A 23,849-nucleotide genomic window follows, 5' to 3' on the forward strand; every position below is an offset into this window, starting at 1 on the left:
AGCCTGCTCGATTACAGCAGAAATCCTAACCACGTTTATTTTGGTCAACATATCCAAGGGTGCCTGTCCCTGTGACGAAGCAGTGAAAATGGAAAATGGATGGATAGAGATCTTTTAGATGACATAATTCCAATGAAAAAACAATCAATGAGAAAAAGAGTTAGTGGGGGACAAAGGGTTGTCAGGTAAGGCGTAACATGTAAATTATACTTGTGCTTCAGATCCTTGCCGTAACTTACGCCATAACCGGACCCTAGGGCTGGGCCATTCATACCGTTCACGGTAATACCGGTATAATGTTGGGCAACGATAAGAAAATGAAATATCGCGATAGAATATGGGTAAAACTTTAAATTTTAAATTTTAGTTGTAACTTTTAGAGCTCTGCATGGTGAAGCTCCCCAGTATATCTCTGACCTGTTGAAACCTCATGCTTCATCCCGAGCACTTAGGTCTTCAGGTCAGAGGCTACTGGTGGTCCCACGTACTAGATTTAAAACACGTGGGGATCGGGCTTTTCAGGCACTGGCACCTAGGCTGTGGAACTCTCTGCCGTTGTCTTTACGCTGTCTAGACTCTACTGACTCCTTTAAAAAGCAGCTGAAGACATTTTTATACAAACGGGCTTTTAACTAATTTAATTAATTTTAACTTGTATGTCTGATCTTACTGTAAAGCACTTTGTGATTTTTATCTGTGAAATGTGCTATATAAATAAATTTTACTTACTTACTTACTAAAACGCGCATGCGCATCGCCTTTGTTTTCATACGCACATGGCGGAAAAAGCATGGCGGAGAATGAGAAGGACGAAAGCGGCTCGTTGAATGAAACGGATGAACCAGAATTGGTTTGTAAAAATGCTGCAACTTCAGTGGTGTGGAACTGGTTTAGCTTTCGTCCATCAGATACACAACAAAGCACTATTTTTGGTAGAGCATGCTAGCGGGCCGTCGTTATTACCGTGTTTTTCGGAAAATACGGCGCACTTAAAATCAATCCTTTGATTTTTCTGAAAATCGACAGAGTCCCTTATAATCCCGCATTACGGCTATCGTAGGGAGGAGCCTCGCGGAGTGATACGTACTGTGCTTCAACATAATATTACCGTATTGTGTGTATATAACCTCTTTTTAAGTTTTGTGGATATTATACATGGTTATGCTGAGGATGTGTCGGCCAATTTCCACTGGAAATGCCATTTAAACTGTCGGCAAGGAATTTGCACTGTTAAATTTTTATATAACTTTAATGCACATAAAAACAGCTGCTTGTTTAAGTGAAAATACATTGATTTTTTTTGTATTAATAAAGTTGTGGAGTTGTAAAGTATTTTGTCTAGTGTCAATTATATCATCAGTTATATCGTTATCGCAAATTTTCAAATGTATATCGTGATAAATATTTTTGGTCATATCACCCTGCTCTACCGGACCCCCATTTGAACCAAAAAGGAGTTTCCGGTTACTGCATAAGGTAGCATGTAAACGTCCCGCAGACGTCTAAATCAAGCTTACAGCTCAAAATAGCAGATGTCAACTGCTAGCCTGGACACCATTTCGGTAGGGAAGCGACAAATCAAACAGTTGCACTGACTGATCTCTAGCTCGCTGGGGGGATGCTGTGGTTCTAACAATGCTTAAACTCCAGATTATGAGTCAATTTCACTCAACTCAACCCTGGGTACACAAGCAATCGCACAGAGAAGTGTAATTAAAAGACTTCCATGGGGGAAAACTGGACAGGGCTCCATAATGCTACAGAATACAGCAATAATAGAAGACTAAATTTGTTTATGTGAAAAGACAATGTATGAAAATTGTTATTCAGAAGAGAATAAAGAGAAGTAACACACCTGCTCAATCCATTTAACACCAACACACATACATCCTACAAGACCTCTAACAGCCAAATAAATTCATACAAGATGACAGCACACACACCCACACACAGCAGTAGGGCTGACAGAAATGCTTGATGATATGACCTAAATTTTTTCACTTTTTGAAGCTTGAAAGAAGCTGTGTGTGTGTGTGTGTGTATATATAAAAGAGACAGTCAACTCCCAATTCACATTCCTTGCATGGCTCACATAACTTTCTCATCTGTGTGTGTTCATGTGGCTACGACTGAGTGCGTGAATATATATGTGTGAGAGAGAGAGAGAGAGAGAGAGAGAGAGAGAGAGAGAGAGAGAGAGAGAGAGAGAGAGAGAGAGAGAGAGAGAGAGAGAGAGAGAGAGAGAGAGTGTGTGTGTGTGTGTGGTTGCGCTGCACCCAGCCCACACTAACTGTATTCATTTGAAAGCCCAACAATTTTGTCAGTCCCCCAAAGAACCCAGAAATTACCACTTCACCTACATCATGCCCACCCTGTAGCAGCACAGTAACAGCCTCCCTTTCATTCCCCCTGGCTGTTAGCTAGTCCACCTCTTAGTTTTTGTCAAATTCTACACAACAATAAGCTACGCAGTGCTGGAAGAAAAGCTTATTGGTTTAATAAATTCAGCGCACACACAGAACAAGGATGAAAAAGCACAAGCAAACACCAGAGTTGAAAAATCATGAATTAAACAGAAACAGCATGCGCCTAACACACACACACACAAAAACACCTATCTGATTGGAAAATATGGCACAAGTTGGAGTTATATAAACAAGAGGTAGAAGGAGGGAGAGAGAAGATGTCTGTGAAGGTTCTCAGTCATCCAGGTCATCGTAGTCAAAGGAGCTTGCAAAGAAAAGCGTCTGGACTTCTTTAAGTTGCTTGAAGACGTTTCACCTCTCATCCGAGAAGCTTCTTCAGTTCTAAGGTCAAATGGCAGAGAATCCCAGATTTAAAACCAGTGGGGGTATCCCCCCCAAAGAGGGACAAAAGGACCCCCTGATGATCCTCTAATCACCTGCGCGGTGCACATTGAAGAGAACGGCAACCTCAACATCGAAGTTTACCGGAAGCCCACACACACGGACCAGTACCTCCTCTTTGACTCCCATCACCCTCTGGAACACAAACTTGGAGTAATTAGGACCCTACACCACCGGGTAGAACATGTTCCCTCTAAGCGTGAGGGAAAAAAGAAGGAACACACACATGTAAAGGAAGCACTCAAAACATGCGGTTATCCTAATTGGGCGTTTATAAAGTTAGCAAAGATGCACAGAAAAGAAGACCAGACACCAGCAAGGGAGGATAAGAAAGACAGACGCAACAGCATTGTCATCCCCTATGTAGCCGGTGTATCAGAGAAACTCAGGAGAGTTTTCTCCAAGCACAACATCCCGGTGTACTTCAGACCCAGCAACACGCTCAGACAAAAACTGGTTCACCCGAAAGACAAAACTTCAAAACACAGACTTAACAACGTGGTGTTTGTTGTACAGTGCAGCGAGGAATGTCCAGACCTCTACATTGGAGAGACCAAACAGCCACTTCACAAGCGCATGGCACAACACAGAAGAGCCACCTCCACAGGACAAGACTCAGCAGTCCATCTGCATCTTAAGGATAAAGGTCACTCTTTCGAGGATGCCAATGTTCACATTTTGGACAGAGAGGACAGATGGTTTGAAAGAGGAGTGAAAGAAGCCATCTATGTCCACTGTGAGCGACCATCTTTGAACAGAGGCGGTGGTTTACGACACCAACTGTCTGCCATGTATAATCCAGTTTTGAGTTCCCTCCCCAGACGCCTTAACGCCCACACACATCCTGGGCCATCTGACCACAGGAAATCACATGATAAGGTGGGGCCAGGTTTCACAATGAGCTCACCCGAAACTCTGGCTGATTGGGACCCACACCCGCTTTCACACCTTGGCTCAGGTGATTAGAGGATCATCAGGGGGTCCTTTTGTCCCTCTGTGGGGGGGATACCCCCACTGGGTTTAAATCTGGGACTCTCTGCCATTTGACCTTAGAACTGACGAAGCTTCTCGGCTGAGAGGTGAAACGTCTTCATGCAACTTAAAGAAGTCCAGACGCTTTTCTTTACAAGCTCCTTTGACGAGGGAGAGAGAAAGCTATTCGACTGGTTGTCAATAGCAACAGTGTTTTGGAAGTGCAGTCTGCTTGGCTACAAAGCATGTTGGGATATTGCCACAATTATTATAAGCCACCATTCGCTAATTCACTTCTTCCTACAAAACATTTAGGTGTTTTGTGAAAAACTAACGAGTAAAAAGAAGAAAAAAAAACAAACAAAACACTTTTCTGATGATTTTCTTGCCATTATCATCTACATCACTGCAGCAGCTAAGTTAAAATGTGATGGAATATAACATATTTTCCTAAATACTTTGTGGCAGTTACAGTGGATCTACTGAGCTTTTCCTTATTTCCTGTTATGTTTATACTCTTACAGCAGTTCCTGCTCAGATTACAGATTTCAGAAACCTAAAATATTAAGGTCAGTGTATGTATAATTTATCCCTGTACGGCTACAGACTGCTCCCACTGCTGTGTTTAAGACATTCAGATTTTTAACTCTATGTCAGGGGTCACCAATCCCAGTCCACGAGGGCCGGTGGACTGGGATTACCTTCTCAACATGTCTTGAAGTTCTCCAGAGGCCTGGTAATGAACTAATCATGTGATTCAGGTGTGTTGACCCAGGGTGAGATCTAAAACCTGCAGAGACACCGGCCCTCATGGACTGGGATTGGGGACCCCTGCTCTATGTTAATGGTCAGCAGGTCCCTAATATGGTCACATCTAGCCGTAAGGACAGAAGCCCCACTCACCTACTGTTCAAACCTTCTGTTTAAATGTGGCAGCCAATCAGAAAAAAAAGCTGGCTTAACGCAATGGAGAATTTAAAAAAAATGTTTTGGTTCAGAAAGGATGTATCCTAAGTGCTGCATCAAGGCACAGTATAAGAAAAGTAAGGACCGTCCTGACCTGTAAATCACTCAAAGCTACCCTGGTAGAATAAAAATATAGAGCTCCATAACATAAGCCACGGCAGTGATGCAGGCAAAAACTAACTGATTCAAGTTAAAATTGCAGATAGCAGATACAGAGAGCTGTACAGCTGTTCACCAGGGAGACAGCGGTTTACCCCATACTAAGGTAATGTTTTCAATGACACAAACATGTCTTTTTCTGTCCTTTCAGTTTTTTGTCTAAGCTAAGACTGGATATCCCCCGATGATCTCATTAGGATTTTTTTCTGAGATGTGGGAAACCACCTGCAAAGTCACATTGTCTGATTTTAATATGACACAGAAAAATTAAAATCACAGCCCAGTGTCACTCTGAATGGTAAAAGAAAAAAACAAAACAAAAACCTTTTGTTCTAACAATCTCATACTTGCTTCTACACCAAAGTTAGTACTCTGATCCAATTCGTCACTTACTCGCTCTGACAGGAAGTTCCAAACTAATCGCTGACACCTGCTTCACAAGTCCTTCACAAGACACTTTGATTTCTCAGATCGAAACCACTGACACATCCCACATTCTTCTAGAAGACAGATCATTATAATATACATCCTCATGTGTCAGTCCCAGGAGCAAAAGAGAGAAACATAGAGTGGGTGTGCACACACATACACCTCCCACAATCGTGGCACAATGCAGAGACTGATCGATATGTGCACTGCTATACGGGCCTACAGGCATGGAGTGGGAGCTGTCGGGGTAATTAATGTCGCTCTCTCAGGGTGTATCGTTCCCACAGCCAGCAGCCCAGATCTGAATGTGGGTCAAAACGCACACATGCAGATTCGCAAATACACATAATTGAACAGCTAGTTGTTCCAGATGAAGGACACTGGAATTGAATGCAGGTCAAACGGGAAATAGAAAAGAGCCTAAAAGCATCACAGGCATTTCCCGGCAAAGATGGGTGAGAAGTGCTCAATACTGCAGAGCTATTTCCCTTTCAACAATGCAAACTGTCTTTCTAATTTCATAATCAGAAATTTTTAACTTTCATATAGGCAGAGCTCTAATATTATTGAATGGTGATAATAACTGAAATGATTTATGCTGGATTTCTAGTTGTGTAATTGCTTGTTTTTTATGCTTTTGTATTCGATTTGGGAGAAGAAGAAAAAAGGCGAAACTCTAGGACAATAGTGTACCTAAGATCAGGTCACTGTTTTCAGGGTAACAGCAGGGCAGTGTGTTCCTGGTGCATTAGATTAAAATACCCTTGAGCTTGTGTCTGCTTAAACACAGTCAGTCCATAATACTTATTTTCAAGGGCATGTCTCTTATCTTCCACTTTCAGCAACGTGTCTCAACCGTATTCAAATAACTTGACAGGAACAACCACAGTTTGGTAAAAGTCAAGAGTTCTTTGGAGGTTATTTTAAGGGATTTAACTCAGTTTCATAATGTTTGTATTCCAACTTTGTTCCACAGTGCTTTCACATCAGCAAAAACGTGGCACAAGCTGAAGTAAAGGCGCTGACTGTAGCAGAGAAGCCATTTCTTTCACACTTATATGAAGTCAAAGGCCGGTTGATGGTAAATGCACCTCTACTCCTTTAAAGGGAAGCCTCATTGTATAGCTACAGTGTATTGTGAGCAGGTTTGGGGTGACATGAATATGTTGTGTACAGGTCTTGCATTATACCTGCAATGATCCATACTGTTTTCATTGGGATTTAGGGCGATTTCGAGGATGCATTATTTCATCCTTTAATCTACAGTTCGCTTTCTATCGCTGGTGACATTCTGGCTGCCGATGCCTGAGCCACGTTATGTAAACAAACATACCGTGAAATAAGATATTGTTTGAGGCGCAAAAACAACACGTATAATCGTGCTGGATAAAGAGTAATATATGAATTACAGTAAGAGTCTGGCTGTATTATTCTCCAGCTGCCGTTTCCTCTGTTTTGCCATTTCCAATGGCCACCATTCAGACTTCGTCTTTTGTCGCCGGGCGAAGCCTAGCCTCCTGCTTGTTCATTAAGCGTTACCTGAAAGTGACCCATCAACGAATTTACCTGAAAATGGTGAATTCCGTCGTTTTCAAGCCGACCCTCCGGAGCTGCCAGGCCCGGATGCCCTCCTCCGCTTTACCCGCCCACTGAAGTAGCCTGAAACACAGCTCCGTCTGTGCTCGGGTTGTGCTCCACACGCTCCGCCAGAGAAAGAAATATCCTCCGAAACAAGCAGAAAGGTGTGCGGGTGTGCGAGTGTACGGGCGAACAGACACAGACCGAAACCCGAAAAAGTCGTCTGTTTCGGCAGCGGAGACAGTTTAAAGAGGCTGGAGGATGTCGAGTGCGGAGACGGGAGGGGTGCGAGCATGTAAGGTAGATTACGATAATGGCACTTCCGCTGACATTTCAAAACAAAGGTCTGTTCTATTGCAATTTCCAAAATAAAAGCCACTGTGATGTCTATCTGGTCAGTGTGCAAACTAAAAGCTGTTTTTTTTGTACAGACATCTTCCACATCATAGACTTGAAAAACGTAAAGAAAAACGTGTAGATAGACGCATACACCAAAAACTATACATACATACATACTGCATATTATACATTCTAAGTGCTATTTTGTGTGCCTTTTTGTTTGTTAGCTCGTAGGTAAAACTAGAAGTTAAGTACAGTATAGTTTGTCAAAGTTGGGAAATAGATAAAATAAGAAACAGCTGCAGGTTTTGTTAGCATACCGTTCCTTTTCATTTGTAACTCATCACTATAACAATGCAACACTGTCCATTTCAGTCTTTAAATGAGTAGATCGATTATTTCATCGATTCAACTTCTATTACAAAATAGTCTGTGTTTGTTGAAGATGCCAAAAATGATGGAATGGTTAAATAGCGCTCAGGGTTTCAACAGCTTCGAAATTAGCATAAATTATAAAGCTGATGAGAATAATTATTGTTGTGTGGCGCCCCCTGCTGGATAAAACTTTAATTACTAGTGATGCTGGAAATAATCCTTATGAAATCCCGTTGTTTGCAATAAATAACGTTCACTAACAGCTGAAAAGGTTTGCTAAAGGGATAAAAATGCTTGAACTCTACAATAGAGTTTTGATTTTTCTTTACCCGTTTACACCATTAGCATTTTTGCGATATTCCTGCTATTTTTAAAGGATCCGTTCATCTAGTCACAGGAGGGGAAATATAATTTCCCTTACAAATCATTGAAGTATTTTTGATTCTATTAAACTTGTTACGGCGTTGTGATAATGACTGGGCTGTGTTTTAACGGATCCATAAACGACTGTAGGTAGGGTTGCCAACTCCCTGAAAAATAAATAAGGGACACCTCGTGGCCAGGGCCGGGCAACCCAGTTGTCTTCACCATTCCCAGTGTGGTGAATTTTCTAGCTCTTTTTTTGTGTGTGAAATTATTTTTTTTAACCATTTGACTTGAAGTTGATTTAAGTAGATGCATATTCTATTCTTTGTGATATGAACACATGTGAAACAAATGATCATTTAGCCATTTATTTTTAGCTCAAAATGACAACATTAACGCAATAAAACAGGTCTCTTTCTTAAACAGAAGCCTGTCATGCTTAACTTTTGAGAATATAAGTAAATCTTTCTTTAAAAGAACTCTGTCCTGCTTAACTTAAAATAATAGAAAACAATAGAAAGAAAAATATTCTTGTAACAGTGCACATTTAGTGCATTTAGTACAATTGGCTTCAGTTGAGGTATTATTTCAGCTTTTCTAATGCTAATCAGCTGCTCCTGTTTGTAAACCCGCTTGTTCCCATGATTACGCATCATAACTCATCATCATTATTCACCTATGTATTACTTTTATGTATTGATTACAACAAATAGATGACTATCTATCCTTGCAGTTGTTTATTACACAAAATAAATTATATTATCACACTTCTGGCCACATAGCGCTGATATTCACTGCACATGCCCATATTAACTTTTTCCAGCCAGGTGTTTTCCTTTTCCCATTCTTCCCTTTCTCTGAGGGGAACAAACATTGCTGCTCTAATGCTGGGCTCACACTGTGCGGTTTTAGGCCCATTTTGAGCCGATTTTTGAGTCGTGCGACGGTTTTGGCGATCGGCCCGATTTTGGCCTTCATCGTGCGTCGTGTAGTATACGTGGGGTAACGAGAAGTGATTAACACCTCACGACCAGCTCCCGATCATCAATCGCTCGTGAGGGTCTCACCACAGCCGCTCACACTGCTCACGCGCAAACACGTAAACGTCGGTGAAAAAGACGTTGCAGCACGGCTGTGCAGCGTGCGATCTGGACACAAGCGATGGAGGCACAACTTGTAGAACTTTGGAAAGCTCATCCGAGCCTTTTCGATGTGGCATCACAAAATGATCACGACCACAACAACCGTGAAAATAGTTGGATTTACACTGCTGCTCAATCACAGCTGCCTGATAAATGTTTTTCATTAGCAATTTAGCAAAGTTGGTGGTGGTGTGTCTGTGTGAGTGAAAGACAGAGAGAGCGAGCGAGCGACAGATTTTCTGTTATAACCTTAATTTTATGGAGGCACAGTGTGAGCTCTCAGGTCGCATCAGAGCATCGGGTCGTATAGTGTAAGACCTGCATCGTGACCTACCAACTTCTAACCCTGCGAGTCAATCGTGCAGTTTGAGCAGGAGCTGAATATCGTGACTGAAAAAATCGCACAGTGTCTGCCCAGCTTTAGGTGTACTGTCGTCCGAGACTTGCACCGCAGTGTCGGCGTTTGTTTCCCTGTTGGCCATGCTTCTTGTTGTGGTCATCTGTTGTCTTCCGGTATTTTCTCCGTAAGCGACCTTTCCTCGACCAATGAGATGAGCGGTAATCTGAATTGTCATACACTTATTGTCATAAGTGTGCTGTCAGCTCATTGGTCACAAAGCAGGAGAGGGGCTGGGAATTATGTTTTCAAACAAAGCGTTAATTCCATTAAAAGTTATAGGCCACTTTTGATTCTCACTGTATTACGGGACAAAGTGCGTCCCTTATTAGCTCAAAACGGGACGTGTACTTTTGTTTCGAAATACGGGACGATTCCGTATTTTAAGGGACGGTTGGCAACCCTAACTGTAGGTGTTTTGCATAACAGCACATTCACAGAGCGTGTCATCATGCTAGCCTTTTCCCCAGTCAGCGGAGGTACGTAAAGTACAACAACCCACTTCTCCACTACTTTTACAGAGGACACGACGCACTGCTACTTGACAGAAAATGTCTCGTCCTCTGGAGAGACTCCGAGTCATTATCAACCATCTTGACAGACATCCTGCGGGGATTGTATCTTTTTTAATTCGTATTTGCGATAAATCGGCTCGTTGGAGGCTCTTAGCCTATAGCAAAGCAGTGAGCGCCCGATAACACTGATACTCCGCTACTGGGAACCCGCGGTGGACTGCAGGCCTCCCGGAGAATACTGACATAAGGACAGGAGCTGAATGCCTGTAACTATTCTTGCGCTGTTAACACCGCTAGTTATTTTCGTGTTCGCCGTTGTTTCTCTACAAGTGTGTTTGTTTGGACTGCATATCATTTGCAATAAACGTTTTTAATGCTAGCTAGCTGGAGACATTTATAACTGTTACTTAGGGCTCGGAAACGGCTGTTATTGGATTATTGTCTATATCAACCTGTTAAATAATAGGTGTAATCTGTTAGGTCTATCTGTAGATAGGTCAACTTAAAGATAAGCTAGTTACAAATTTATACATGTGATTTGTTTTTTTAAAAAGTGTTGTCGGTTTCCCTGGTTTTAATATGGGGCACCAATGCAGATTTTCACATAAAAGACATTTTCACATATTTTGGCAGAAAGGCAGAATGTTTCACTGTAAAATCTTGGAAATGATCTGAAATCTATAAATCATAATCTCTCGCTGCTGTATAGCAGACATTTCCCCCGTGTTTTTTGTTTTTGTTATCCTTGACTGATTTGCTGAAGAGAGCTGCACCCACGTCTGCTGAAACCGTCAGCTACGGTCACCCACAGAGACTGAGGTAAGGACACACCTAAGCTCCGCGTCGGGCTAAAGGTTTTTATGCACTCAGCAATCATGTTTATCGTTCACCTTTCCCACAGTTTCTTCTATTGATCAGGTCCACAGTGTCCCACTTTTCTGCTCTCCATGTGTAATAGCAAGTGGTGCCACAGTGCCATTGGCTCAAAAGGCAAGGCAAGCTTTTTTATTTTTTATTTATTTATTTATTTTTTTTCAATTTGGCAGGTATACTTTGGATAATGACCTGCTGACCCCGGAACAGCGGCTCTTCTATGAGGAAAATGGCTTCCTTCTCATCAGAAATCTGGTGTCCAAGCAGGACATCGACAGGTTCAGGTAACATCAGACACTTGGCAATAAATAATAAATGAAATAAGTACTTTTTAAAAAGCACAAACACATAAAATAATTATTTTTACTTGAATAGGTTACAGTTCAAAATATTGATTATTTATTTTATGCCAGCCTTTGGCAGATCCCCCATCATTTCAATCAGTTTTAGCTTTCATCCCCTTTGAGCTAGCTTTCTTCTGATTGGCTGGCCCTCGTACAGAAGGTAGACAAGGATACCTGATCTTTCATAAGCAGGAAAACTAAATATTTACAGCGGTCCAAAGGCTGATCGTTTTATCTCTTGGAGATTATTCATACATGCACTATACTCAGTATGTAAAAGTTTGGCCATAGGAAAATCTACCAATTTTACAGTGACTGTTTAAGGAACACTTTAATCAGAGTGTAGAATCAAGTCAGTTAAACTTATGGGATATTGATCTGGTCATTTAATTAGCAGAGGGGTTGTTATTCCATTTCAGCTGTTTTGGTGTTAATGAAATTAACAACAGGTGTACTAGAGGAGCAACAGTGAGACAACTCCCAAAACAGGCACAGTTTTACAGCTGGAGGACAGTGACATTTTACCTGCTCATCTGACTGTTTTTATTACACTAGTTTTGCATTTGGCTAGGGTCAGTGTCACTACTGGCAGCATGAGGGGAGACCCTACAGATCTTGCATAGGTAGTTTAACTCCTCCAAGATGGAACATCAATACATGCCATTGCAGTCCAGTACAGTCTCAAGATCATGGTAGAGATTTCAACAGACAGACAGTTACTCTAGGAGAGCTGGACAGGGCTGTAGAAGGTCCTTAACCCATCAGCAGGACCAGTGTCTGCTCATTGTCTGCAAGGAAGAACAGGTTGAGCACTCCCAGAGCCACAAATGACCTCCAGCTGTTTACTGGTGTGAATGTCTCTGACTAAAGTATCAGAAATGTGACTTTATGAGGGCGGACCAATGTCCTCTAGTGGGCCCTGCACTCACTGCTCACTGCTTGGCATTTGTCATAAGATACCAGAATTGTCAGGTCCACCACTGGCACCCTTTTTTTTCACAGAGGAGAGCAGGTTCACTCTGAGCACATGTGACAGACGTGAAAGGCTCTGGCGAATCCGTGAAGAACATTACGCTGCCTGTAACATTGTTTAGCATGACCGGTTTGGTGGTGAGTCAGTAATAGTCTTTGGAGGCAAATCCATGAAGGGACACAGACCTACAGGCTTGGCAACAGCATCCTTGAAATCCTTGGACTCAGTCTCAGACCCTACATTGGTGCAGCAAGTCCTGGGTTTGTCCTGGTGAATGACAGTGCACAGCTTCATGTGGTGAGAGTGCACAGTCAGTTCCTGGAGGATGTAGTAGTTGATGCCATTGACTGACCTCCATACTCACCTTACCTAAACCCAACAGAACATCTGTGAGACATGTTTCCGTCCTGACTGTTGTGTGTGTGTGTTTTGGTGCCTCCTTCAGGGGGGAGTTTGAACGGATCTGTCGACAGGAAATAAAGGTTCCCGGTCTGGTGGTGATGAGGGACGTGGCTATAGCAAAGTCCGAGTTTGTCCCAGATCAGAGAGCTGTCTCAAAAGTGCAGGACTTTCAGGAGGATCCTGAGCTGTTCCGGTACTGCTCTCTACCAAAGGTACTGGAACGCCACATACAAACAAAGACAATACACACAGCAGTAGGGTTTTTCGTAGGGCTGGGCCATATTATACCCTTTACAGTAATACCGGTACAATGTTATGCAACAATAAGAAAATAAAATATTGCAATAGAATATGGGTAAAACGCGCATGCGCAGTGCCTTTGTTTTCATATGCACATGGCTGAAAAAGCATGGCGGCAACGGAGAATGAGGCATCCATGAAAGCAGAATTTATTGAATTTAACAGAGTTAGAAATTAGCGGAAGTTAGCTCACTAGTTTCGCTAGTTACCTAAACATGATATAGCATGTTCTGACTGAGAGATTTCTGAAAAAATTAAAACGTACAGCTCTGCTATCACTTCCAACATAAATGAGGACAGAAAACTAAACAGCAGTGACATTTGTAGTGACACAGCTATGTTAGCATAACATAACCACTGAAACTGGAGGATGGACGCTAAGTTTTTTTCCACTCGATAAAAGTTAACGTGAAGGTTCCTGATGGTTAGGGACAAATGCAATCGCATGGCAGGATGCTCTAAATCAGGGGTGGGCAATTCCAGGCCCCGAGGGCTGGTGTCCTGCAGGTTTTAGATCTCACCTTGGATCAACACACCTGAATCAGATGATTAGTTCATTACCAGGCCTCTGGAGAACTTCAGGACATGTTGAGGAGCTAATTTAGCCATTTAAATCAGCTGTGTTGGTTCAAGGACACATCTAAAACCTGCAGGGACACCGGCCCTCGGGACCTGGAATTGCCCACCCCTGCTCTAAATGGACCAAACTTCAGTCAGGAAAACAAATGAGATAATCCATCCACAATACGAGGTTAGTCATTAATATACTGCAACAACATGGGAATAGAGCAGCTGCCAGAGAGTTCAATGAATCAATGGTACGGAAGTGGGGGAAGCAAGAAGTTGGATAAATCTGACTGTTTTGTCAAAGGATGGTTGTTTTTTCTGTGTTAATTGCCAAATTAATTCTGATAAAAAGGGTTTGGTGCCTCACAGAGGTGCTATCAGTAATCACACAGGTGATAAAGCAGAAAACATTACATGGACTTCAATCATTAATCTGGATGTCTAAATGTTTTTCACAAACAAAAAAATGAATAGGCATTGAATTTGTTTCTTTTGATAAACAATGAAATAAGTCAAGCCTGAAGACTATCAGAACAAAAATTTTCGCTTTTCTTTATCAGATCCTGAAGTATGTTGAGTGTTTCATTGGACCGAACATCATGGCAATGCACACAATGCTGATCAACAAACCTCCTGATGCAGGTATTTCAATTCTCACTAAAATGTTTGGCCCACAAAGTCACAAATACTTAATACTTATTTGGATGCTGCGTACTTCTTGGGTTTACTCTTAAACTCAGTATTTTTAGGTACGTGACTCTTTTTAGGACAAGTATTGTGCAGATAAATAATAACCAATGTAATAACTGGACGTGTCCCTTAGTTTTGTCTCCCTCTTGTGGCAGTGATCATAATTACATCAACACTCTTGATGTGTGCTTGATTGTTATTAGCTTTTCTTTTTAGACTGTGCTAGTAATCTTCCCTCTGAACGGCCAGTTCTTTATCTATCTGAAGCATCAATCCATTTCTTAAGCTCAAACATAACATAGAGTATCTTTAAGGTGTGATTTGTGTGAAGAAAATAAAATGAAAACGAGTTTGGGACCGTAATGTCTAACGTGTCTTCTGTCATTCCAGGTAAGAAGACGTCCCGTCACCCGATGCATCAGGATCTGCATTACTTTCCCTTTCGACCAGTCGATCGGATCGTCTGTGCGTGGACAGCTATGGAGACTGTGAACAGACAGAACGGCTGCCTGGTCGTCCTGCCAGGATCACACAAGGGCACGCTGCAGGAACATGACTATCCTGAGTGGGAGGTACACACAACACTGTAACAGCTACAGTCATGCCTGCTAGGATGTACACACACAGAGTGTTTAAATAATTGCATGTGTCCTCAGGGCGGGGTGAACAAGATGTACCATGGAGTCCGAGACTATGACCCGGAGCACCCCAGGGTGCACCTAGAAATGGAAAAGGGTGACACAGTCTTCTTCCATCCACTGCTCATCCACGGATCTGGCATGAACCAGACACAGGGCTTCCGCAAGGTACTGCATTACCCAGAGTCCACCTGAGATCCTGATATTTTCTAATGCAAATTAGCTCCATACAACCACATGATTATTTGTGGTATTTCTTTTTGCATACGAGTAATGAGGTGTGATATCTGTGTGTGTTTTCACAGGCCATCTCCTGCCACTATGCCAGCGGTGATTGCTATTACATTGACGTGAAAGGAACCACACAGGAAAACATAGAGAAAGAGGTGAAGGAGATCATAGTGAGGAGGCACGCTGTTGGTGATGAACTCACTTTCAAGGTCAGACACGTACATCCAAGCTTCATTTATCTTATTCTTTCCATTATTACTTTTTGATTAAAAGGAGCCTCTTATGCTTTTCCTTATATTTTTAATCACATAAATACGTTTACAGTTGATTTATCACTAGCTTTAAGCACTGATAGCTCACAATCCCAGAAAGTGTCCACGTTAAAGCTCTGGGCAATGAAAGAGGGAGTAATAACAAAGTTAAACCATAACAAGGAACTGGAAGCAAAGTCAGACACAGGTTGTCAATTACATGTGATGCCCAGGGCAGGAAGCAGGTGCTGTGGTCATGTAGTCCATGCAAGGCTCCTTCAAAATAAAATCTTTTGAAATCAACGTTTCACATTTGTAATCAGCCTTTTCGTAGTCTGCCACATATCATCAATGTTTGTACATATGCACGTAATGATCGCCTGAGCTTTATTCAAACGTCTTAACTTAATGATTTTAATCTATTTATAAAAAGTTAAAATTACAGTGGCATCGTTAGGTAACAACATCCCTGGTCTGTCTCGTTATCGTTTACAAGCCCCCGTTATAAGATCCTGTTATGGGCTACATTTACCTCGAGGTCAGCCTCTGCTTAGCATGTGTGCCAGGAAGCGTGCAACCTGGCGTGTCATTATATATATAAAACAGAAACTGAGCGCAGCGAGATACTCAGTTAATGCATCTTTAGAATGAAGTGTGGCTTAGTGGATGTAATTGCCCTAAACGAGAAAACAACCTGAGAATAAAGACTGTGTAGAAACTTTCCTGCTGAAATTGAATTAAAGTCACATTCTTCCCATTATATGAACAAAACACCCGACAGACATTTCAGGAAATTGGCAACAGAGTCAGACAGAATACAACACATTGGTTTTACTTTATGTAAACACAAAGATAAAAAACATCAAACCTGGCTTACATGTAACCACCATCTGCTAAACCTTTCAAACACGGCTTAAATAAGATTGCTATTATTATGAGCTGGCTCATAATGAGCAGCTGATGTCTGATGAAAAGCTAAAGGAATTTCTGTTCCTGTAAACTCCAAAATTTGCTATTAGAATAACATTAAAACAGAGGAAAATAAAAGGGATTTGTTTTTGTGGCTAACCTCTCCTTCAAATCCGTCTCTCTCACAGGACACCTGGGCAATTCGGGGTCGTCTGGTGCAGGGAGAGAGGATTTCGATGTGAAGACGCTGCTGCGGGGTGATGAAACTGAGCTCAAACTTCGCCATCTCAGCACAGCGGCTGAATGAGAAGCAACAGGCTTTGGATCACTGCAGCAAAGTTTTCGGGTTTTTCTGCTGAGGGCTCTGCAAGGGCTTCAAACAACTCTTATCTAATTTATGCGAAAACAGTCACTGATTTTCTTTCACCTAAATGCACTGGATTAGTCTGCATATAATTCAACATTTAACAGTGTTTTACTGCACAGAGATCCTTCTAAAATCCATCTGTAAAGTTGTTTAGCCAAGTGGGAAAAAAAGAAGACATTAATTACACAAATGAGGATTCTAAATAATAATTGATTTTTGCATAAAGAAAACCGAGTGTGTTACGAGTGACAGAGTGTGAAGTTCAAAAAGGGATTAAGTGGAAAGAAAGATTAATGAAAGTGTTTAAGTGATGTTGCACTTGTGAATTGACACTAACAGAGGCCTTAATCTTGCGGCATTCTGCCTTGTAAATTAATGAGAATGTTTATTTTTGCATCTTTAATGGCATTTTTAATCTTTCAACAGGAGTTTTTGAGCTTCATGTAATAAATGTAGTGTATTTTGCTAATATTAGCAATAAAACTCAGAATTGACTGCTATATAAACAGACTGTGGTTTTGAGTTTCATACACAGAAAGTTTGGGGTTTGTAATAATTTAAGTTCCAGTGACTGGATTAAACCGGACGGTAATCATCCACTCACTCCTACAAAATAGAACTTTCTCTGTTGAGCGCACAAGAAACTTAACTCGAATTCAAGAGGAGAGTCATTTGAGGTGGTTTGTTTTTATCTGATAGTCCCTAACTTGTTTGCTCCGAGCAAGGTGACCAGATCCAGCAAACCTAAATGTGGCACAGAGGGTGTGTTGGCGTGGCACAATGTGAGACATGTTTCTATTGCTGAGAGGCATTTTGCATCTGAAGAACGAATATAATTTATTTGAATACAACATTCCCCGAGCAGCACAGTGGTGCAGTGGCTGGTAGAGTCCCCTCACAGCAAGAAGGTCCTGGATTTGACTGCAGATCAGGCTGACTGAGGCCTGTCTGTGTGGAGCTTGCAAGTTCTCCCTGTTCCTGTGTGTGTTGTCTCCTGGTACTCTGGCTTCCTCTCACAGTCCAGATAAATGCTTGTTAGGTTAATTGATTTTAAATTTCTGTGGGTGTTATTGTGTCTGTGCACTTATACTGGTGACCTGTCTAGGGCGTATCCCACCCTTTGCCCTATGATAACTGTGATAGGCTCCAACCCACCCTGAATTAGATAAGTGCTTCTTTTTATGTTCCTGTTATCGCAGTTGCTGTTTTGTCCAGCGGTGAGGCTAATTCAGACTCATTTGCCTGAATCTGTATGACCTTCTAGTTACACAATATTCATAAGCAGCGAAAGACAGTGACATGGCTTTAGTAAAGTCTCCACATAGTGAGAGGCTCCAAGTCGTACTAGCTTCTGGAGATCCTGTGTGAAATGTGGAGGTCAAGCAATGACACTGATACCTGAAAACAGAATGGCTCCAAAACACAAGGCATCAAGGAAAAACATATCACGGTCACCAGATTCTTACCTGCAACCTTCTGGTTGTACCTAGGAGAGTGTGATTTGCTTTGAAGATTTAACATGAAGAGTTACGTATAGCCAAACAGGTCTGGTAAACAAGCTGCTCAAGAACTATGTCACTTTGTTGTTGAGGCCTATCTGTTGTGGAGTTAGGCAGCACACCACAAATGTGAGCATCAGCATTTGAACCTGATATAGTTGGATGAAAAGCAGTGCAAGGTAATTAGTAACTGCTTGCCCTCCACTGGAAGAAAGAAAAAGGTTTTGTGAGGCCAGATCTGAAAGTTTTAACTTTGAAAATGGGAGGAAACAGAGTTGTAAAACACTGATGAACTTCTCTGTTTAACATTGAATTAAAGTCAAAGTGGCTGGCACTTGATGATAGTGGCAGTCATATGACTGCAATTAATTAGTTGTTTTTAAAAGCAGCACTGCTAAGAGTGAGTCGACGTGGTTACATTTCAACAAAGCCTTTGTTCAAAAGCATGAAAGTCGAGCTGAACTTTGAGACCGTCATGGTCACTAAAAGCAAGCCTAGAAAAACATATATGTTACATAAGTACATGTTGTCATGCGGAGGAAAATGCAAAAGAGGACACTTAAACCATACCAGCATAAGCACTTTGCAATCATTGCATCCGGTTTTTCTTTTTTCTTTCCCCCTTTCTCTCACCCTCTCTCTCGCACTTTCCCCCCCCTTCACTCCGCACGCGAGCCTTGTGCTTTACGCTGGGATGAGGGGGGAGGGGCGGTAGTTACACTCGCAGTAGCACAGGAACAGAGCAGAAGGGAAAGAGAGAGAGAAAGAGAGCCAGGGACAACAACGTCACATTAGAAAGGTATAGTAATCATCCACAACTATTTTCAGTTGCGGATGATAAAGGATTCAGAAAGTTTATTCATGCAGGCCCATATGACAGAGAATGTGCATCTTCTTTTTGTTTTCGTATTTTAATTTATATTTAATTGTGTTGTGGTTTGCAGTGTTTTGTGTTGTTTCACTTAAAATTTGTTTAAAAGGAAAAAGCTGAAAATTTAAATGGTTAAAAGTTGAAATGTAAATAGTTGGTTTTTGTATTATATGATTTATTTATTACATTTTATGTGGAGTGAATAAATAAAAGTATATTTACGGTGGCCCCTAGCGACAAAGAACGTACAAACTCCAAAACACGTACAAACTCCAAAACACATACAAAACACAACTGCTCCAGGATGCTAGGCGCAGTGTTGAGCTTTTGTTACCTAGTGGTTACACAAGCCAGGAAGTACCAACGACCGGATTTGGTGTGTGGTAGTAACAGGTAAATGAACTTCTTTTTTTTTTTTTTTTTTGAATATATATGAGTGCTTGTGTATAAATACACAAACAATACACATATGCTTTCAATTATGTAATTTAAGTGATCTAGGTAGCTCTGCTAAGGAAGTTCAGTTAACGCTAGAAATATGTTTTGGAGTTTGTACTTGCTTTGTCTCTTGGGGCCACCGCATATATTTATATATAAACATATATAAATAAAACCACGAGTTTTTTTACATTAGTAATTCCTTTTGTGCGTAATTTTTTTATTGTTGTTAATAATATATTAATTAAAGCAACAAAACAACCTGAAGAGCCAGTTGGGAGCCGAGCCAAAAGAGCCGGTTCTCTAAAAAGAGCTGGAAATCCCATCACTGGTATATGCATATATATAACCCATATTTACACATGCACACACATGCTGCGTATGCATCTGTAACTATGTGTGTCTTGCAAACAGGTTCTGACTTCTGGCTCATTTTCTGTTTAATGTTTTCTGAGTAGGACTGTTGAGTTTCCTTCAAAGGAAATTTCAGATCACAAACACTCCAGGGTAAAATCTGCAGAGACCAATTTAAATTGCAACTCAAAATTTAAAGAGGAACTATTATTCTCATTTCTATCTCCACATGTTCATTCTTTGACCCTGTTGCAGTACGCTCACATGTTTTGCCGCCAGATTCATGTGCCTGAGGCGAGCATATTAGAGATATTTGTTTCTGTTGACATCATATAGAGCCAAAAAAATAGGAAAAAGGAGCATTAAGCAGGATGAACCCTGAGCTTTTTTATTTGGCCATGTTTTATATAACCACAATTCCAAAAAAGTTGGGATGAGATGTAAAAACAGAATGCAATGACATGTGGATCTCATAAACCCATATTTTATTCACAGTAGTACACAAAAAACAAATGTTTAAAATGGGATAGTCATGATGGGTATAAAAGGAACATTTTATAGAGGCAGAGTTTCTGTTCCTGTTTATATAGCGCCAAATCACAACAGCAGTCACTTCAATCAGCTTTATATTGTAACGTAAAGGACCTACAATAATATAGAGAAAACCTTAGCAATCAGATAACCCCCTTGGTTATTACTTGGTGAGAGTGGGGAGGGAAACAGTGGTTAAGCCTTTTGCAGCATAACTAAGAGGGGATTCAGGGTCACCTGATCCAGCTCTAACGATAAGTTTTTACCACAGTTTTAAAGTAAAGAGGCTGTCTGTCTCCTGAATCTAAACTAAGAGCTGGTTCCACAGAAGAGGGGACTGAAAGATTCTGCCTCTCATTCTACTTTTCAGTAGCTTTAGTAGCCTGGCTTACTACAAGTAAGCCAGCAGTATGAGAGCAAAGTGCTCTATTTGGGTGATACGGTACTATGAGGTCTGTAAGATAAGATGGGGCATAATTATTTAAGACCTTCTGGTCAAAAACAACTCAAAGATTCCTCACAGTGTTACTAGAGAACCAAATTTTCCAGGTCTTTATGTCTTTAAGACATTTCTGCAGTTTAACTAATTGGTGTGTGTTATCTGGCTTCATGGAAAGATAAAGTTGGGTGTCATCTGCATAGCAGTGAAAATGTATGCTATACCTTCTGATGATACTGTCTAAGGGAAGCATGTATAATGTAAACAGAATTGGTTCTAGCACTGAACCCTGTGGAACTCCATAATTAACCTTAGTGTGTCCATTTACATGAACAAATTGGAGTCTATTAGATATATATGATTCAAACCACTGCAGCACATACCTACAGCATGCTCTAATCACTGTAATAAAATATTATGGTCAGCAGTATTGGCCCTAGCAGGACAAGCACAGAGATGACTTGACTATCAAAGGCTAAGAAGATCATTTGTAACCTTCACTAAGGCTGTTTCTGTACTGTGATGCATTCTGAAACCTGAATGAAGCTCCTGAAATAAACCATTCCTCTGCAGTACATAGAAAGAGAAAAATGCACAGTGGGTGGTTTGTTAAGACAACAATTATAAAAGTGCCATTTAGAAAAAGTCTATTATGCTTTATTTCATATGATTTATAGAAAATTTCAGTATTTACCTTTTGCTACAAGCTCCTTAAACTACAAACACAGTTATCTGTAGGAAAAGCAGAGGCTGTATGAACTCATCCACCTAGAGAAACAAAGGGCAACTGACTTGCAGGAAGAGTTTTGATTCCCACGTTCACGAATGTTAGAGCTCCAATGAATCTAAAATAAGGCCTTGATTGGGCTCAGTTGTGGCTCAAAGCATGAAGCTGTTTAAGGTAAGGGATATTCCTATGGTTCAAAGCTTGTGTTTCTGGCTCCCAGTTTTATTATTTAACATCTTCCAGCAGTCACAAAAGTAGCTGGTTTTCTCTGGCTTTTCCTCGGGTTATGTTCCATCCCAACTCCCTCTTTGAAAACTGTGAAGTGATGAGGATTCCATTCACACACTTTAATCAGTGGTATTTACACTGAGTCAGATGATTGTTTTTTTTTTCCTAATGTGAAAGTAGTTGTTTGCCAAATCTACACACATTGATCACCAACACCAGAGGTTCTACTGATGTATGCAACAGTTTAGCATCTTTTTGATTTCTGCAGCTCTGGGGCAGTTTAGCCTTCCTGCTGCCATCAACCTTGTTTCTAACCACAGCAGGCAGTTAGCTGCAGAAATTAAAAGCCCAACGTTAGCCACAAAGTTAGCAGTTACTAGCTCCTTTGTGAGATCGGAAAATCAGTATGTGCTGCAAACAACGCAAAGTGGGCAAAACAGAAGTAGGTTTCATAATTTAATTCAGAGATTCAATTCAATTCAATTTTATTTATATAGCGCCAAATCACAACAAAAGTCGCCTCAAGGCGCTTCATAGATACAGAGAAAAACCCAACAATCATATGACCCCCTATGAGCAAGCACTTTGGCGACAGTGGGAAGGAAAAACTCCCTTTTAACAGGAAGAAACCTCCGGCAGAACCAGGCTCAGGGAGGGGCGGGGCCATCTGCTGCGACCGGTTGGGGTGAGAGAAGGAAGACAGGATAAAGACATGCTGTGGAAGAGAGACAGAGGTTAATAACAGATATGATTCAATGCAGAGAGGTCTATTAACACATAGTGAGTGAGAAAGGTGACTGGAAAGGAAAAACTCAATGCATCATGGGAATCCCCCGGCAGCCTACGTCTATTGCAGCATAACTAAGGGAGGATTCAGGGTCACCTGGTCCAGCCCTAACTATATGCTTTAGCAAAGAGGAAAGTTTTAAGCCTAATCTTAAAAGTAGAGATAGTGTCTGTCTCCCGAATCCAAACTGGAAGCCTGGTTCCACAGAAGAGGGGCCTGAAAACTGAAGGCTCTCCCTCCCATTCTACTTTTAAATACTGTAGGAACAACAAGTAGGCCTGCAGAGCGAGAGCAAAGTGCTCTAATAGGGTGATATGGTACTACAAGGTCATTAAGATAAGATGGGGCCTGATTATTTAAGACCTTGTATGTGAGGAACAGGATTTTGAATTCAATTCTGGATTTAACACGAAGCCAATGAAGGGAAGCCAAAACAGGAGAAATCTGCTCTCTCTTTCTAGTCCCTGTCAGTACTCTTGCTGCAGCATTTTGGATTAACTGAAGGCTTTTCAGTGAGTTTTTTGGACATCCTGATAATAATGAATTACAGTCGTCCAGCCTGGAAGTAATAAATGCATGAACTAGTTTTTCAGCGTCACTCTGAGACAGGGTATTTCTAATTTTAGAGATGTCACGCAAATGTAAGAAAGCAGTCTTACATATTTGTTTAATATGTGCATTGAAGGACATGTCCTGGCCAAAAATGACTCCAAGTTTCCTCACAGCGTTACTGGAGGCCAAGGTAATGCCATCCAGAGTAAGAATCTGGTTAGAGACCATATTTCTAAGATTTTCAGGGCCGAGTACAATAACCTCAGTTTTATCTGAATTAAGAAGCAGAAAGTTAGCGGCCATCCAGGTCTTTATGTCTTTAAGACATTCCTGCAGTTTAACTAATTGGTGTGTGTGATCTGGCTTCATGGACGGATTTACCCACAAAATGCAAGGACTGAATATGCATTATGTGCAGGGCAAAAAACTTTCAGGCACTTCAGAAACTTGCACTGTTGTCCATCGGGAAGGCTTGTGATTGGTTCCAGCAGGCTGACGTGTCTTAAATAACTGTCTTCAGTGAGGGGAAAGTTGCCTCCTGCAGCAGATCTGTACTTTAATGTGCAAAAATGACAACAACACTGCCTGCCAACTACATTAAAAAACCTTTGAAAATGGTATGAGGAGTTTAGTTCAGTTTTAAATGCAAAGGATGGTCACATCAAAAAAGGATTATGATTTTCATTTTCATTTTGTATTAAAAGTATTTTTTAATCTTGATTTCTATTTAGCTGTTCTCTTCTTTTTAGTTCATCTCTCCTCTTTCCCTCCTT

At 41.2% G+C, this 23,849-nt stretch overlaps 2 protein-coding genes across 3 annotated transcripts in view; one reads left to right on the top strand and one right to left on the bottom strand.

The window, feature by feature from the left end:
- Positions 1 to 7,277, bottom strand: part of cdk17 (cyclin dependent kinase 17) — a 57,014-nt gene extending 49,737 nt beyond the window's left edge. The window contains exon 1 of the mRNA XM_085387250.1: positions 6,960 to 7,277. The gene's annotated coding sequence lies outside the window, so the exon portion shown is untranslated. The remainder of the gene's footprint in view (positions 1 to 6,959) is intronic.
- Positions 7,278 to 9,837: 2,560 nt separating this feature from the next.
- Positions 9,838 to 17,169, top strand: phyh (phytanoyl-CoA 2-hydroxylase). Of its 2 annotated transcripts, XM_085387253.1 has the most exons (10): positions 9,838 to 9,999; positions 10,112 to 10,207; positions 10,869 to 10,924; positions 11,152 to 11,262; positions 12,741 to 12,909; positions 14,125 to 14,206; positions 14,645 to 14,826; positions 14,911 to 15,060; positions 15,198 to 15,332; positions 16,472 to 17,169. In XM_085387253.1, exons 2-10 carry the CDS (start codon positions 10,142 to 10,144, stop codon positions 16,523 to 16,525), a joined length of 1,005 nt encoding a protein of 334 aa, XP_085243379.1. In that variant the 5' UTR covers positions 9,838 to 9,999; positions 10,112 to 10,141; the 3' UTR covers positions 16,526 to 17,169. The 2 variants fall into 2 exon arrangements, with proteins under 2 accessions (XP_085243379.1, XP_085243378.1); XM_085387252.1 differs by lacking the exon at positions 9,838 to 9,999 and having other exon boundaries at positions 10,018 to 10,207.
- Positions 17,170 to 23,849: the final 6,680 nt, after the last annotated feature.

This window comes from Rhamphochromis longiceps, linkage group LG17 (assembly GCF_057381845.1).
Source record: "Rhamphochromis longiceps isolate RC_006_pf linkage group LG17, R_longiceps_female_GT1.1, whole genome shotgun sequence".
Taxonomy (NCBI): domain Eukaryota; kingdom Metazoa; phylum Chordata; class Actinopteri; order Cichliformes; family Cichlidae; genus Rhamphochromis; species Rhamphochromis longiceps.